The sequence below is a fragment of the Micromys minutus genome (genome assembly GCF_963924665.1).
Source record: "Micromys minutus genome assembly, chromosome: 32".
In the NCBI taxonomy this organism is placed as follows: domain Eukaryota; kingdom Metazoa; phylum Chordata; class Mammalia; order Rodentia; family Muridae; genus Micromys; species Micromys minutus.
Window position 1 is genome coordinate 19,088,075 of NC_137967.1, and position 16,031 is coordinate 19,104,105.

General features: G+C 47.9%; 1 protein-coding gene across 1 annotated transcript; it reads right to left on the reverse strand.

The window, feature by feature from the left end:
* Positions 1 to 2,742: 2,742 nt before the first annotated feature.
* Positions 2,743 to 12,570, reverse strand: LOC308413632 (uncharacterized protein; the record flags this gene model as incomplete). The annotated part of the gene is made up of 4 exons (XM_080908687.1): positions 2,743 to 6,672; positions 9,592 to 9,638; positions 10,654 to 10,780; positions 12,556 to 12,570. The coding sequence occupies 4 exons, from the start codon at positions 12,568 to 12,570 to the stop codon at positions 5,062 to 5,064; spliced, it is 1,800 nt and encodes a 599-aa protein (XP_080764813.1). The 3' UTR covers positions 2,743 to 5,061.
* Positions 12,571 to 16,031: the final 3,461 nt, after the last annotated feature.

A 16,031-nucleotide genomic window follows, 5' to 3' on the forward strand; every position in this document is an offset into this window, starting at 1 on the left:
CTGGGCTGGCCCTGGGTTGTATAAAACAACAAGCTTGGCAGCCAGGCCTGGTGGCTTCTGATTCCAGCATGAAGGAGGCAGAAGTTGGTTGATTTCTGTGAATTTGAGTCCAGCCTGGTTTACATAGTGAGTCTTCAGACAGCCAGAGGTACACATTGAGACCAGACTCATGCTGATTTGGTGGTTCCTGCCAGGTGGAACTGCTGCAACTGATATGTGTTTGGCGTTTGCTATTGGACTGAACTGATGGTATCCTGACAAGGAAGACTGGAATCACCCCAAAGTACTAGTGAGACAAAAAACAAAACAAACAAACAAAAAACAAAAAACAAAAACAAAACAAAACCAAAAAAACAAAACAAAACAAACAAACAAAAGTCTACCAGTCCATGGACAGCAAGCCTACAGGCACTGTTCCCCTGTGGCTCCTGCTTCAATTCCTGCTGTGGCTTCCCTCAGTGACTGGCATGTGCAATCCAAATAAACCCCTTCTTCCCCAAGTTGGTTTTGCTCAGTGTTTTATCACAGTAACAGAAACCAAACTAGAACAGGATAGTCTTCCCTACTTTTAGAAATGTGTTCAGTAAACATCAAATTTAAAATATCTTCGACCCCAGTCATCCACTTCTCAAATTTTCCTCAGTAGACAGGAGCCTGTGACTGGTTTCCATGGTGATGTCTAAGGAAGACTGACATCCAGTCCACCATAGGAACTCGTGTTGACAACACACTTGAGGTTTATATCTATGTATATGTAGAGAAAATATGGCTTTCTAGAGTCACATAGAGTCTGCAAGTGACCTCTTCATTCCTGTGAGCATTAACAAAAGTACAAAGATAGAAGTACACACTTGGCTTGGAGAGAGCTTGCCTGCGACATGCATTGTGGTGTGGTCGGTGACAGCTGTCCCACTGAAGCCAATGATGCTCAGGACAGAACTGCAAAGTGCTTCGTCATTGGTGGCTTCCTCAGCGGACGTGCTATGATGTGATCTGGGGATACAGTGACATGTTACTGCCCAAAATACATTCCAGGGTGGGATGAAGACATCAAGGAGTCTATTTGTGGCTTTGCTGAGTCAGCTTACACCTGCTTGTGACTTTTACTTTTGAATCCTTAACAATCTCTGTCTCGTGAGAGCCATAACTCATGGGAGCCCACCATCACTATAGGTTATTTTCTGTTCCTTTAGGAATTCATAAAATTAAAACGTCTACAAGCTTTAAAAAATGTTAAATCAGTATACATGGAATAGGTGGCTCACCAAGTCAGAAGGCACACTGCTCTAACAGATGACCCAGGGTTTGTTTCTAAAGTCCACATTGAATAGCTCACAGCCACATATAACTTTAATTCTGTGGAATCCAATTCCCTTCAGAAACAACTGTACGTATACAAACACACACACGCACTGGGAGAGTGGGGGTGGAGGAGGGAGACAAATGGAGGGGAGCTAATAAATATTAACAAATAAATATTAAAATTAGTATACAAAGTATTGGTATATTGCATAAAAAGCTCTCTCAGAGCTAGAAGGATGACTCAACAGTTAAGAATACTGGCTGCTTTTCCAGAAGACCAAGGCTCAAGTCCTAACATCTCCATGGTGGCTCAAAATTGTCGAGATCTCCAGTCCCAGAAGATCCGATGCATTCTTCTGACTTCCAGAGGCACCTCATCCACAGATAAATTATTCTGGTTTAGATCAATCCAGGGCTTCCTTAGAGTCTTTGATGAAACTATGAAAGAAACCCTGGCTTGGGTCCTTTCAGGGAGCAGAACTGGCAGAGAAGGTTTGGGGTTGAGGCCTGAGACACAAAGGAGTTAAGGTTCCTCTTCCTGGGAGCTTGGCTCTTCCTAGAAAAGACTAGAGTCATCAGTCTGAAGGTGCTTTCCATACCACGTTCCCCCTGTGCAGCACTGCTTAGTTTACAGCTGATACTGTCCTAGTTAGTAGGACATAGAAGATGCTTACAACCACTTCCTCCTCCTCTTCTTCCTTTTAAATTTTTGTTTGGTTTTTAGAGATAGAGTTTCTCTATGTAGCTCCGGCTGTCCTGGAACTCACTGTAGTAACCAGACTGGCCTTGAACTCACAGAGATCCACCTGCCTCTGCCTCCTGAGTACCAGGATTTAAGGGTTATTGAGTCACACTTGACTATGGAGATGAGGATGTTTCGGTTTTGGGGTAGGATCTCCTTTTAAATTCCGGCTGGACTAGAAATCAGTGTTTACTTAGAGAGGACTTTGAACTCCTGGTGGTCTTGGCTCCCATCTCTTCAACGCCCATGCCACTTTACCCTGGTGTTGTTTGTGTCTTGACCAAATGTTCCCAGCAAGGTGTTTTATTATTTTTGGACAGTTCTCAGCCTTCGTCCTTCTTGCTCTCCCTATCCTCTCCTTCCCGTCCTCCCCATCGCCCGCTTCCCACCATGGGTTTCTAACCATCCAATATTAAACTCCATGTTATATTACTATAGGATGCTTATTTTCTTCAGTTTTGGGGTTTTACTTAAACAAACAAAAAATACAGGAAATCATGTCATCCAGGCTAGCCTCAAACTTGCTCTGTAGTTGAGAAAAGCTCTGAACTACTAATCCTTCTAATTCCATCTTTTAAGTGCTGGGATTGCAGGCATATACCTCCATGCCTGGCTCAGTCTGTATAACTTCCAGTCACCTATGGTGAAGTTCTCTGATATGCTTTTCAGCTAGGTTGGACATAATCTTTTATGGTTGTTGAGCCACAGTCTCACTTTGAAGCACAGGCTGGCCCCAAATTCATGATCTTCCTGCCTAAACCTATCCGTGTGTGCACCACAATGTCAGACACAGAAGCATTTTTTTTCACCTGAGGCAGGGGTTCTCTGTGTGTCCCTGGCTGTCCTGGAACTCACTCTGTAGACCAGGCTGGCTTCAAACTCAGAGAGTTCCACCTGCCTCTGCCTCCCAAGTGCTGGGATTAAAGGTGTGAGCCACTGCCTGTTGTTTGGTAACTTTTGCAGCCTAGACTCTATGGTTTGGATTGAGTAATTTCTATCAGGCTACTTGTCAGTTCATTCATCTTCACTTCCATTGCCAATATTGAACCCAATTAATTAGTGCTTACAATCTTTTTGATACTGTAATGTTTACCTCTTTAATTTCCATCAATAGAATAATAGTAATAAAATAATAACCTATTGACAAAAGAGCCTAGGAAGAAATCCTGTAGAGTTCAAGAGAGGGAAGCCCCTGGGCGAGCTGCTGAAAACTCAAGCTTCATGTGGATGGAGTCCAGAGAATACAGAAAATGAAGCTATTGCTCTCCAAGCACTTTGCTGAAGACATCTGAGGATGGCAGATTCTTGGTGCAGAGCATGGATTTGACCCAACCCTTCCCGATGGGGAGCAGGAACCACTGCCCTCCTTACGCTGTAAACTACTGAACCTGCAGCGTCACCTCTGAACTAGCATGGAGCCAGTAAAGTCACGTTCTTTTGTTTTCTGGCACAGTCGCTCTGCTCTGTTGTAATTCTGCGTCCACCTGTCCCCCTTCAAGTTTAGGTGTGAACTAATTTGCCGTTTCTCTTTTTCTTCTTCCTTCCTTCTGAGATTTATGAGCCAGCACTTGGAGCTGTGACTGCCAGGGGGACACTGCCTCCCAAGGGAGCACAGGCTGTTACAGTAGGAGGTCCTGATTCTCTCTACATCTTAAAGGTTTTAGGTTTATTTATGTGAATCAATATTTGTATACATATACACTCGTGTGTGTGTGTGTGTGTTGGGATCTTGGAGGTCAGAAGATGGTATCAAATCCCCTGAAACTGTGGTTACAGATGTTGTTACAGCTGTTGTGAGCCACCATGTGGACACCAGGATCTCCGGCCCTCCCTATATCAGTCCACACACCCCTTGCTATCAGATGACCCAGTGGCACCCTGCTGAACCCTTGCTCTTCAGAGCCCTGGAGCTGTAAGCAATAACTCTGTTCTTTATCTGCGACACAGCCTTGAAGAACCCGTGGGGGGAGCACAAATCAGTCTAAAATTCAGGGCAGAGGCTTAGAGCAACTCTGGTCAGGGAGGACAATCTGACCTAAGAATGAAGGCAAAGGAGAAGCCACTCACTAACAACTCAAGTTGACTGAGAACCTTTTTGTTAACAGCAGTACTTCGTAAAAACATTAGCAGCAGTGACTACAGTAAAAAAGCCCTGTCCCCAGTGAATTCAGGACCCAATGTTCCCATCAAGTAAGTTTCAATTCACCTTATTGGGCTGATAAATACAAAACTTTCAAAAAGAGCATTGTTTTGGTCTATTAAGTACAAATACTAAAAGTCATCCAGTAGAGAGAGTGTTGTGTGTGCAACGCACCATGGCTAGACAAGTGGGCCACACATGGCAGACCTGACTGGGAAGCACTATACCTCAAGGAAGCCGACCAAGGCCCCTTATAACATCACTGGGGAATGTGAACCAATATGGATGCAGGGTTGAAGGCTGGTGAGGGTTCTCAAATTTGAGTCTTACTTACAGGGGCTTTTTATACTTGCTCCAGAAATGGCGGGGTCCTGAGCCACATGCAGTTCTGCACAGCAGATACAGAGGGGCGCTCCCTATGAGGAAGTGATGCATCGGTCAACAACGGTTCTGCCAATCACCAGCTTTGGCTAAAGCCCTTACTGCAGCCTTGGAAAGATTCTGAGATTTTCCTGCCCTGTCATAGCCTGAGGGCAGCAACCTTACAACTCCTACACATGGTGACAACACATTTATAGAGCAATTATCCTCTCGTATGTCATTTCTGGCATCTGTAAAGAACTGATCTGCCAGCTGGGCAGATACCTTTAATGACAGTACTCAGGAGGCAAAAGCAGGCAGATCTCTGTAAGTTCAAGGCTAGCCTGGTCTACAGAGCAAGTTCCAGGACAGCCAAAGAAATCTAGGTTCAAAAAAAATGACAGAAAAATTGATCTCCCAAAGAGAAGCACACCTCCAGTGAAGTCTCCTGAAGCCTCTGGGTTTTAAGAGAAGCTTTTAACAATCAGCAGCATGGAGCCCACCTAACAGAACAAAGCTAGAGATTCCCTGCACTGTGGACCCTCTGGTGGTAGACCAGGTGTGATCTCTGACTGAAGCCCTTACAGCAGATGCCACAGATGTAGGGCCTTTCCCCAGTGTGGACCCTCTGGTGCGTGTGGAAGTGTGAGGCCTGACTGAAGCCCTTTCCACACTGCTGACACGTGTAGGGTTTCTCTCCTGTGTGGACTCTCTGGTGAGCACTAAGCCCTGCGCTCCAGCTGAATTCCTTCCCACACTCCTCACACTTGAACGGCTTCTCCCCGGTGTGAATTATCTGATGGACTTGGAGATTGGACCTCTGGCTGAAGGCTTTCCCACATGTCTCACATTTGTAGGGCCTCTCTCCTGTGTGCACCCTCTGGTGGGCCTGGAGGTGCGAGGCCTGACTGAACCGCTTCTGGCACACGCTGCATCTGAATGGCTTCTCGCCTGTGTGGACGCTCTGATGAGCCTGCAGATTTGAGGCCTGACTGAAGCCTTTCCCACACTCCTCACATTTATACGGTCTCTCTCCAGTGTGGACTCTCTGGTGATTGTGGAGATTCAAGCTCCAGTTGAAGCGCTTCCCACACACATCACATCTGTACGGTTTTTCCCCAGTGTGAACTCTCTGGTGAGCTTGAAAATAAGAGCTCTGACTGAAGCCCTTTCCACACACACTGCAGCAAAACGGCTTCTCTCCCGTATGGACCCGCTGGTGGCTTTGGAAGCTTGAGGCTGAACTGAAACCCTTCCCACACTCCTCACACTTGTATGGCTTCTCTCCTGTGTGGACCCGCTGATGGCTGTGGAGGTTGAAACTCAAGCTGAAGCGCTTCCCACACTCGCCACACTTGTAAGGTTTCTCCTCAGTGTGGACTCTCTGGTGGGTGTGAAGGTTCGAGCTACAACTGAAGCATTTGCCACAGTCCCCACACTTATACGGCTTCTCTCCTGTGTGAATTCTCTCGTGGGCCTGGAGGTGTGACCTCTGTGTGAAGCCCTTCCCGCACTCCTCACACTTGTAAGGTTTCTCTCCAGTGTGCACTCGGCAGTGAATGTTGAGATCTGTGCTGCGGCTGAAGCCTTTCCCACAGCTGTCACAGCAGTAGGGCTTCTCGCCTGTGTGGGTGGGCAAGTGAGCATACAGGTGTGAGCTCTGGTTGAAGCTCTTCCCACACTCAGGGCAAGTATATGGCTTCTCCCCTGTGTGCACTCTCTGGTGAGTCTGCAGATTTGAGCTCTGACTGAAACCCTTGCCACACTCGTGACACCAGTAGCGCTTCCTTCCTGGATGGACACTTTCTTGAATGGGGACACTGGAGCTATGCCTGGTGTCCTCATGTGTACTATGTACAGGGGACTTTTTTCCTAAGAGGATCTGCTGATGAATCTCCTGACTGGGGTTGTCAATAAAGGCTTCTTGGCCCTTGCTGCACTGGTAGGCCTTCTGTTCTGTGTAAACAGAAGACTGGATGAGGGATGACACAGGAAAGATGACTTTACCACAGTCACCGCTGCTGTGGACTTTGTCTCTTTCATGCAGCACACTGTTATCTTGATGGGAAATGCAACTCAGAATGTCAACACCCAGAGCCAACAGCTGTGGCTTGGTTTTCACCAGAGTCTGAGGACAGGGTTTCCCATGGTTCCATCTCTCAGTAAGATGTGTTTTACTCCAAGAACTCTGAGCCCTCCCAGACAGAAATTCCTGATTTTCGGTAATGCTGGGATAATTGCTTGTGAGACGATCCAGACAGCCGTCTTCCTCAGGGACCCAGGGAGGCTCTTCTGTTCCCCCGTGGCAGGAGTGGCATTGCTTCAGGAAGTGAGAATTCTTTCCTTGAATGTTTACTAAAACATTAGGAGCTTTGGCCTGTTTCTTGACATCATGGCCTATCATTTGCCAACATGGAAGCCACCCCAGTGAAAGGCACCTTAATCCTGTTGAGTCAAGACTCTCTATCTTGTATGGACTATGGCCTCCTGAAAAAACAGAATAGAAGGTGATATCAGCAAAGATAAGGATCTGAGCCCTCATTTCTCTCTGGAAACATTAGCTAAATACTAGCATCAGAAAGAGTGTGCGCTTTCAAGAGCAAGCCACAGTTGACCATGGTAGGAAATTTGAGGTGAACCCAGGAGGGAAGGCTCAGGACACCTTCAGCATCTACTTATACTGAATACTTGCCTCGCCAGCCCTGCGTGTAGCTGTGAAGATGGATAATGGGAAGAAAGAACTTTCCAGCATTTTGGCATTTTTACTTGAGCAATGGTGTGGGCTAAAGTATGCATGAGTCTTACTACTCCTGAGACCGGAAGAAACAAAGAAAACTAGAGCTATCTGGTCCTAAGTTGTCTGCCTGTGACATGAAGACAGATCTGGGCACCTGACTGGGAGCCAAGATGACAGAATGTAATTGGGAAGGCATGGAGGCCTCGGAGGCTGAGAGAAAGAGTACAGGGATTACAGGTGTACAGGGATTACAGGTGTACAGGGAGCAGAGGTGTACAGGGATAACAAGTACAGGGAGCACAAGTGTACAGGAATCATAGGTGTGCAGGGAGCACAGGTGTACAGGGAGCACATGTGTGCTGGGAGCAGAGGTGTACAGGGAGCACAGGTGTACAGGGAGCACAGGTGTACAGGGAGCAGAGGTGTACAGGGAGCACAGGTGTACAGGAATCATAGGTGTACAGGGAGCACAGGTGTACAGGGAGCACAGATGTACAGGGATAACAGGAGTACAGGAATCATAGGTATACAGGAATCACAGGTGTGCAGGGAGCACAGGTGTACAGGGAGCACATGTGTGCAGGGAGCAGAGGTGTACAGGGAGCACAGGTGTACAGGAATCATAGGTGTACAGGGAGCAGAGGTGTACAGGGAGCACAGGTGTACAGGAATCATAGGTGTACAGGGAGCACAGGTGTACAGGGATAACAGGAGTACAGGGAGCACAAGTGTACAGGGAGCACAGGTGTGCAGGGAGCACAGGTGTACAGGGAGCAGAGGTGTACAGGGAACACAGGTGTACAGGGAGCACAGGTGTACAGGAGTCATAGGTATACAGGGAGCACAGGTGTGCAGGGAGCACATGTGTACAGGAATCATAGGTATACAGGAATCACAGGTGTGCAGGGAGCACAGGTGTACAGGGAGCACAGGTGTACAGGAATCATAGGTATACAGGAATCACAGGTGTGCAGGGAGCACAGGTGTACAGGGAGCACAGGTGTGCAGGGAGCACAGGTGTACAGGAATCACAGGTGTGCAGGGAGCACAGGTGTACAGGGATCATAGACACAACAAAAGCCCGACATCCAGCTCAAGGAAGCCACTGTGTTTGAGATCACAGGTATGTAGGGAGAGACTGAAATAACTTCAGCACACAACTCACTTGGAAAATAGGAGAAGAAAGATAAAGCATTAAGACTGAAAGACTGAAAACATTCAAAATATGCCTGTTGATTAGGGAAGGGCTTTTCCAGGGCAGGGGGTGGGGTGGGGAGGCAGGCTGCACAGGCAGGAGCAAGTGGGTTTCATTAAACGCCTACTCTCCAACCTAAGAATGCCAAGCTCACAACGATGCAGGAAGAAGGGTTCAAAAGAGAAAACGCTCAACTGCCAACCCATCACAGCAGATATCACCACAGAATAACAAGGTTTGCTACACTATCAGACAGGCCCCCAAGGAAACAAGAAAACGACCCAAGAGCAAACTATCAGGATGGAAAATGACAGCGAAAGGGACAACTTCTGAAGCTGAAAACAGAAACGAGTGAAACAGATGATCAGAGTTCCCAGGATGCAGCTTGGTGGCTTCCATGACACAGCGGAACAGTTACTGTCAGTGGGGGAAAAGTAGAAGAATGAGGTTGTGGGTCAGGAATGAGGGGATGCTCTCGTGGGGAACATGAAAGGCTTTCTAACGATGGACGTTGCTGCTGCCGCAGCTGCATGAGGGTAAACGGGCTTCATGGAGCCCTTGCTCACACGTGTGACTAAAACTCTTGGGTGTGCTGCTCGTAACACACTGTTATGGATCTAGTAGTGCTCAGACGCCAGCAGAGACTGAGCAGCAGACACGTGTGAAGCGACCCCTCAGAGCTCGTCTGTGAGGGCTGCTGAGCACACACACGGAGGGGAGGCTGGTACTCCACCTGGGAAGGGAAGTCGGGGCAGAGAGAAGCAAGCGGCAGTGGCGAAGACACATGAAAACAACTTCATTTTACTGAGGGAAATGGGAGGCCAAGAGTCAAGGCAGAGAGGGATACAGAGGACTCTTCAGTTGAGGGACGGGGAAGCACCGTCTGTGAGCAGAACAAGGGCTGGGCGTCTGGTGGCTGTACTAACCTTTGCGAGTCAAGGATACAGGAAAGAGCTTGTAGAAACTCCCTGCAGCAAAGGGAAGACTTGGTGGCCATGCGTGTGGGAGGGCTGTCCCTGCACTGTGTGAGGCTGGAGGGTGAAGCCTGGACTGCCTTGGAGACCTCAAGAGGTCAGAGAAGCCAGAGGAATGGAACCTCAGGGAAAGCTGCTCACGGAGTGGAAGCAGCCCAAGGGGAAGAAGTGCGACGCAGTCAACAGAGCTGAAAGGAGGTGGAGAGCCGCAGGGCGCTGTGACGTCACACTGATGCATTGGGAGTTTGCTCTCCTGGTTTCTCTTCTTGTTTTGGTGCAGAATTTCCTCACTGGGCTCGCTTTCCTTCCTTTTCCAATGGTCTGTGCCATTGTATGTTGAGTCATGTGATCTGCTTTTTGATTCTGATTTTATAGAAGGATATACTCCGTATAGAAGAGTCTCGGAAGAGACTTCGAACTTCGGTATTTTAGGTTGAGACTGTGATACACTCTGGGGACGTCTGCGGTGGGACTGAAGGCATTTTGCATTCTGCTATGGCTACAGGCCTACGTGGGCCAGGGAGCGGGATGTGGTGGTTTGGATAGGTACGGCCCATTCAAACACTGAGTTTGAATGCTTGGTCCATAAGGAATGGGGAGGATGGACAGATATCACAAGGTGTGGCCTTGTTGGAGGAAATGGGTCAGAGTGGGTAAGCTTTGGAGTTTCGAATGCTCGTCAGCCCCAGTGTCTCTGTTTTCCTGTTCTCTTTAGAACTCTGATACCATGTCTGCCTAAATGCTGCCCACCACAACAGCAGTGAAGCCTCAGGAACAGGAAACAAGCCCCCATCAACTGCTTTCCTTTATAGGAGTTGTCATGGCATTGACTAAAACACACACACACACACACACACACACACACACACACACGTACACCCGCAGTAAAATGCACTGTAAAAATAAAACGGAAACCGGAGAGATGGCTCAGCAAGTCCAAGCACTGGCTGCTCTTCCACAGACCCAGGTTGGCAGCACCCACATGGTGGCTCACGACCGTGCTATTCCAGTTCTAGGGATCTGATGCCCTCTTCTGGCCTCTGTGGGCACCGAGAGTGAACGTGGCACAGACACACATGCAGACAAACACTCAAATAGACATAAAGTACAAACCAAGTCAACCTAAAAGGAAAGCAGTGGAGCCCAACAGACACACGGGATGTGAATGTCCGACATCGCCAAGGACACAGGGACCGTCCTCACCCACGGCCAGGAGGTTCCTGAAGTTTTCCAGCATCACATCGTGGTACAGCTTCCTCTGGGCAGCGTCCAGAAGCTGCATCTCCTCCTCACTGAAGACCACGGCCACGTCCCTGAACGTCACTGCCTCCTGTCACAGCAAACACATGACACCTCAGTTCCATTCTCGATGTCACTAGGACCCGAGCACCTGTCTACACAGAGCCTGTTGTCTTAGTTACAGTTTCTATTGTGGGGACTAATCACCATGAATAAAAACATAAGCTGGGGAGAAAAGGCTTTATTACAATTACACTACCATGTTCCTGTTTACTACAGAAAGCAGTCAGGATAGGAACTCAAACAGGGCTGGATCCAGGAAGCAGAAACTAATGTATGTGTCATGGAGGGGTGCTGCTTACTGCCTGCTCATCATGACTTGCTCAGCACGCTTTCTTATAGAACCCAGGACCACCAGACTGGGAACAGCAGCTCCTACAGTGGGCTGGGCTCTCCCACATTGATCGCTAATTGAGAAAATGCCTTACAGCTGGATCCTAAGGAGGCATTTCCTCAACTGAGGCTCCTTTCTCTCTGATGACTCTAGCTGGTGTGAACTTAACACATACATCAGCATCCAGTTGGGTTGGCTACAGAGTAGGGAGGGGACAGAAAAGAGATGACACTGTGCATGGAACTTGATGTCATTTCCACAGCTGGGTCATTGCTGTTAAATGGGAAGTCACAGATTTCAGAGTTAGAGAGCACCAACCCATGTCGGGAGTAATGTGCTGACTTATACTGGAGAGAGCTGGCGATGCCCAGCTCTTCCTGGGCAGTACAGCTCTGGTGTGCCTTCATCTCCAAATCCAAACGGCTCTGAATCACATTCCATGAGCGATGACGTCATTTAAAAGTTTTGTGTTGTGCAGCATTATGAATTTCAGATTCAGAATACTCCATCAGTAAAGTCTGTTCTTTCTTGAAGCCTATGTCGCCCAAGGTGAGTCAACCCCAGAAGGTATGCGGATGGTGGCAGCCAGATGCTCCCTGGTTATTTAGGATATGAATTCCGAATGCAGGAAATGAGGGTGACCAGTGATCTGTGTGCATGAGGGTGCACATGTATGTAGAAACTAGAAGACAGCCTTCTGGTACAGGCCTTCAGTTTTTGTTCCTTTGGGAACAGGGTCCTTCAGTGGCCTGGATCTTGTCAAATAAGTTAGGACAGCTAACAGTGGGCACCAGGGATCTGCCTGTCTCCACAGAGTCCCGGAAACAGGAGACCTGCTTTGGCAAGGTGGAAGAAGAAAGCCAGAGCCCCAAACATATCCTGTGATGTCTACAAAAACTCCCTAGCAAACTCCCAAACAACCCCCTCACATAATAATACAAACTTCTAAAGGAAAAATATAATCCCTGACCCACATGAGTATGAAGAATTCATACTGGTTTACAAAATAAAATTACTCAAATGGTGGAAAATGTAATTTTTTTAATGTAGGTGAATTAAAGGTTTTTTTTTAAATGTACGTGTATGTTGTGTGTGTGTGTGTGTGTGTGTGTGTGTGTGTGTGTGTGTGTGTGCAGGTGCCCTGGGAGGCCAGAAGAGCGGGCTGGACATCCTCCAGTTATAGTTGTGGGTACTGGATATCAAACTGAGCCAGTGCCCTTAACTACTGAGCTGTCTCTCCAGCCCACTTCTCTGATTCTTTTAATTTATCCTTTTACACTTTCCTGTGTGCAGTGCACTTGGAGCACGTGTCCCCTGTCCTCTCATCCCTCCTCCTACCAGACCTTTCCTCTCAGCAGCTTCCCCTCTTACTCCATGCAGTTCAGAGAGGCTCAGCTGCAGAGCCCTTCCCAGCATGCAGGGTCCGTTCTCAACCCTAGCGCTGAGGGGAATGGGGAAGCAACCCGACTCACCTGGAACTTGGTCATTGTTCTCTTCTCTTTGAGACAAGGCGGGGCTCTGGGAAGCAAGCTGGGGGAGGAAGGGCTCTGTGAGAACAGTGCTAGGTCAGTGGGTCCACATGGCTTCCTCAGCTTCCCCATCAGCCCCAAGTGCTGTGCGCGCTGTCCAGGCTTTTCTCCCTGCGGGTTACCAGACCCACCCACCACATTCTCTAATTCTGGAAGCTTCAGAGATGCGGGCGCTCCTACCTCCACATTGCTGCCTGTGGTGATGGGATTCCCAGAAAAACCAATGATTAAGCCCTGGACTCTCTGATAAACGCCGTGTCATGACCTCTCAGAAGGGTCTGTCAACTGTGACATCTATCTTACATAGTATTATTTTCATATACACAGGAGTTTGATCCCCAGCCCTAAATTTCTCTCGCTCTGAAAATTCTAAATTCTAGTAAACGTAGTTCATCTGCAAGAGCCTCCACCAAGTCTCTTTTTCCCACGGACATGGGAGTTTAGCCCTGCGATATGGCTCAAAGGGTATGGGTGACTGCCGCCTCGTCTGACCACGTAGTTTTTCTGACCTATTCCTTTTACAAAGTGCCCCACTCTTTAAATAAATAAATAAATAAATAAATAAATAAATAAATAAATAAATAAATAAATGCAAAAAAAATCACATCAAAGCCAGAGTTGCCTACTCCTTAAGGCTTCAGGACACTGGCCATCTCTCAGCGCAGCTCCTCGCCAGGCTCCAGTGGGAAGTTGGACTCCGCCCGGGGAGCTGAGATGGGTCCAGGAATCCGGGGCAGCGCCGCTTCAGGTAGGGCCCGGCCAGAGAAGACCGGCCGCTGCCACTGGTGCCCCGCTTCTCCCCGAGATGCAGACTCAGACCCCGAGAGGACACACTGAGACACCAGCGCACAGTAGGATCGCAGAACGCTGCAGGGTCTCACCTCAGCAGAAATACTGCCAGGCAGCCTTGCCTAGAGGGAGCGGAAATCACCTCAGTCGCCGCTGGTGCTGGAACTACAATTCCCAGAATGCTTCAGCGGAAGCGCCTAGCTCTCTGCTTTTCCGGGACTACATTCCCCAGACTACTAAAAGCCTCCAGCTGTTCCAAGCCGTTTTGACTGGCTCGTGGTCTTTGGAAATCCGCTTTTTGGGAGTTTGCTCCCCTGGGTTGCATTTCTGTTTCTTCATTTTTGAAATGTCATGTAAGGTCTGTTTTTGGTTGTTGTGGTTTTTCTGAGGCAGTTTCTCTGCATAGCGCTGGCTGTCCTAGAACTCTGTAGATCAGGCTGGTCTCTGTCTCTGCCTCCCTGCTGCTGGGGTAAGAGGTATGCACCACCATGCCCAGCTGTGGATCCTTTTTAAAAACATTGAAGTCCGTTTTATATTGCATTATAAAAGCTAACACTTAAACTGCTCAGCTATAGGAGCTTGATTCAGCAGCAGAGTCAGAATCCCTTTCATGGAATGCCCCCAGTCACGGGCTGTTGGAGTGACCTAGTGGTAGACCGAAGGCGGTCTGGGTCACTGTTTTCCTGCTATAAAGAGACACCATGACCAAGGCTTGTTTCGGATGCTTAGTCCACTAACATCAAAGCAGAAAACATGGCAGCCTGCTATTTCCAATCATTCAAAGACATGAATATATATGGGGCCGTTATTCAAAGCAGCACACTCCACCACCTGTCCCCATAGTAGGTCTTTGCCCATATCATAAGGCGAAATGGATTCAACCTAGCTTCAAAAGTCCCCACAGCCTACCACAATCTCAATACTGTTTAAAACATCTAAATGCCAAAATCTTCTCTGAGACTCATGACTATCTCTTCATTGTAAGCCCCCGTAAAAATCAAAAAGCAGATCACATAATCCAACCTGTCAGAGCACAAAGTATACTTCACCATTTTGAAATGTAGAAAGGCAGTAATCTGGGGCTGGAGAGATGGCTCAGTGGTTAAGAGCACCGGCTGCTCTTCTAGAGGTCCTGAGTTCAGATCACAGCAACCACCTGGTGGCTCACAACCATCTGTAATGAAATTTGATGCCCTCTTCTGGTGTGTCTGAAGACAGCTACAGTGTACTCATATATAATAAATAAATACATCTTTAAAAAAAAAAGAAAAAAAAAAGAAAGGCAGTAATCTGAGGAAATACTGGACCAGGGCAAGACTGAAAACTGAAGGTAGAGGCCAAACTGTGTCTCCACGCCGATGTCTAAGCACTCTTCGGATGTTTTACTCTTCCGGCTTTGTTGGCTGGAACACATTTGTCTCTCTTAGTCTGCTTTCACGATCAGTCTGCAGCTCTCTTCAGCTGGAATCCCACAGCCCCGGCATCTTGAGCATCTTGTGGTCTCCAACATGGTCCAGGCTTCACGTGCACGGCCTCATGCAATGCCCTTGCTTGGCCTCTATGCAAGAACTCTCCTACGCCACAACCTCCTTCAGTGCATTTCCTTAGTAACTGAGAGAGACTACATAACCCTGTTCTTGTATCCTTGACCCTAAAGCCAGAGAACCAAGTGGCCGAAGCCACCATGTTCTGCAGCCTGACAGTCTGGACCTCACCGCCATCCAATTACATTTTCATCGTCTTTCTGCAGTTGATGGTTTCCCTCAATGTTTTAAGCTTTTCCTTTATTTCTCTTCACAAGTTGGAAGCTTCGCTGGGTGGGGTTTTCCCCTGAGCTCATCTCTCCCTTTATAGCATTTAGAATCCGGCTTCTCTGTTAACCTTGAGCATTCTTCACGGCGCTCCTTTTATCCTCAAACTCTACATTTCATATTTCTTTCTGTCCAGCTTGCGCCTCTTCATGACGGATCTTCAAGAGAGTGACCAGTCATGACCACACGACACAGTCGATAGGAGGCTGTCTGGAAATCTCCTCTGCCTATGCCCTTAATATAACACTCTTCAACTTAGCTTCAGGCAGATTTTTAGGACAAGGGCAAAAATCACCCACATATTTTTTATTTTTTTTATTTTTTGCCTAATTGTGACTAGAATGGTGTCTAGGCCCCTTACTAATTTGTTTGCCTCTGAAACTTCTTGAGCCGGGCCCCCACAGCTCAAATTGCCCTTGGCATGGTCTTGGCTTCTCCTCCTAGGATGACCCACTGACCTCTAATTACTAAGTATCTAATCACGTGTAGTCCAAAGTTCTAAAGTCTTCCATATTCCTTCAACAAACAGCATGGTCAGGCTTGTTACCACAATATTCCAGTCCCTGGGACCAACTTCTGTCTGAGTCACTGTTCTATTGCTGTGAAGAGATGCCATGACCAGGGCAACTCCTATGAAAGGAAGCGTTTAGCTGGGGTGGCCTTACGGGTTCAGAGCTTTAGTCTAGTCTCATGGTGGGAGCATGGCAGCAGGCAGGCATGGTGCTGAAGGAGTAGCTGAGACTTCCTTGTTCATAGGAAGAGAAATAGAAATTAACTCACATGGGCTTTTTACATTTTCGATGTCTATACACAGTGATA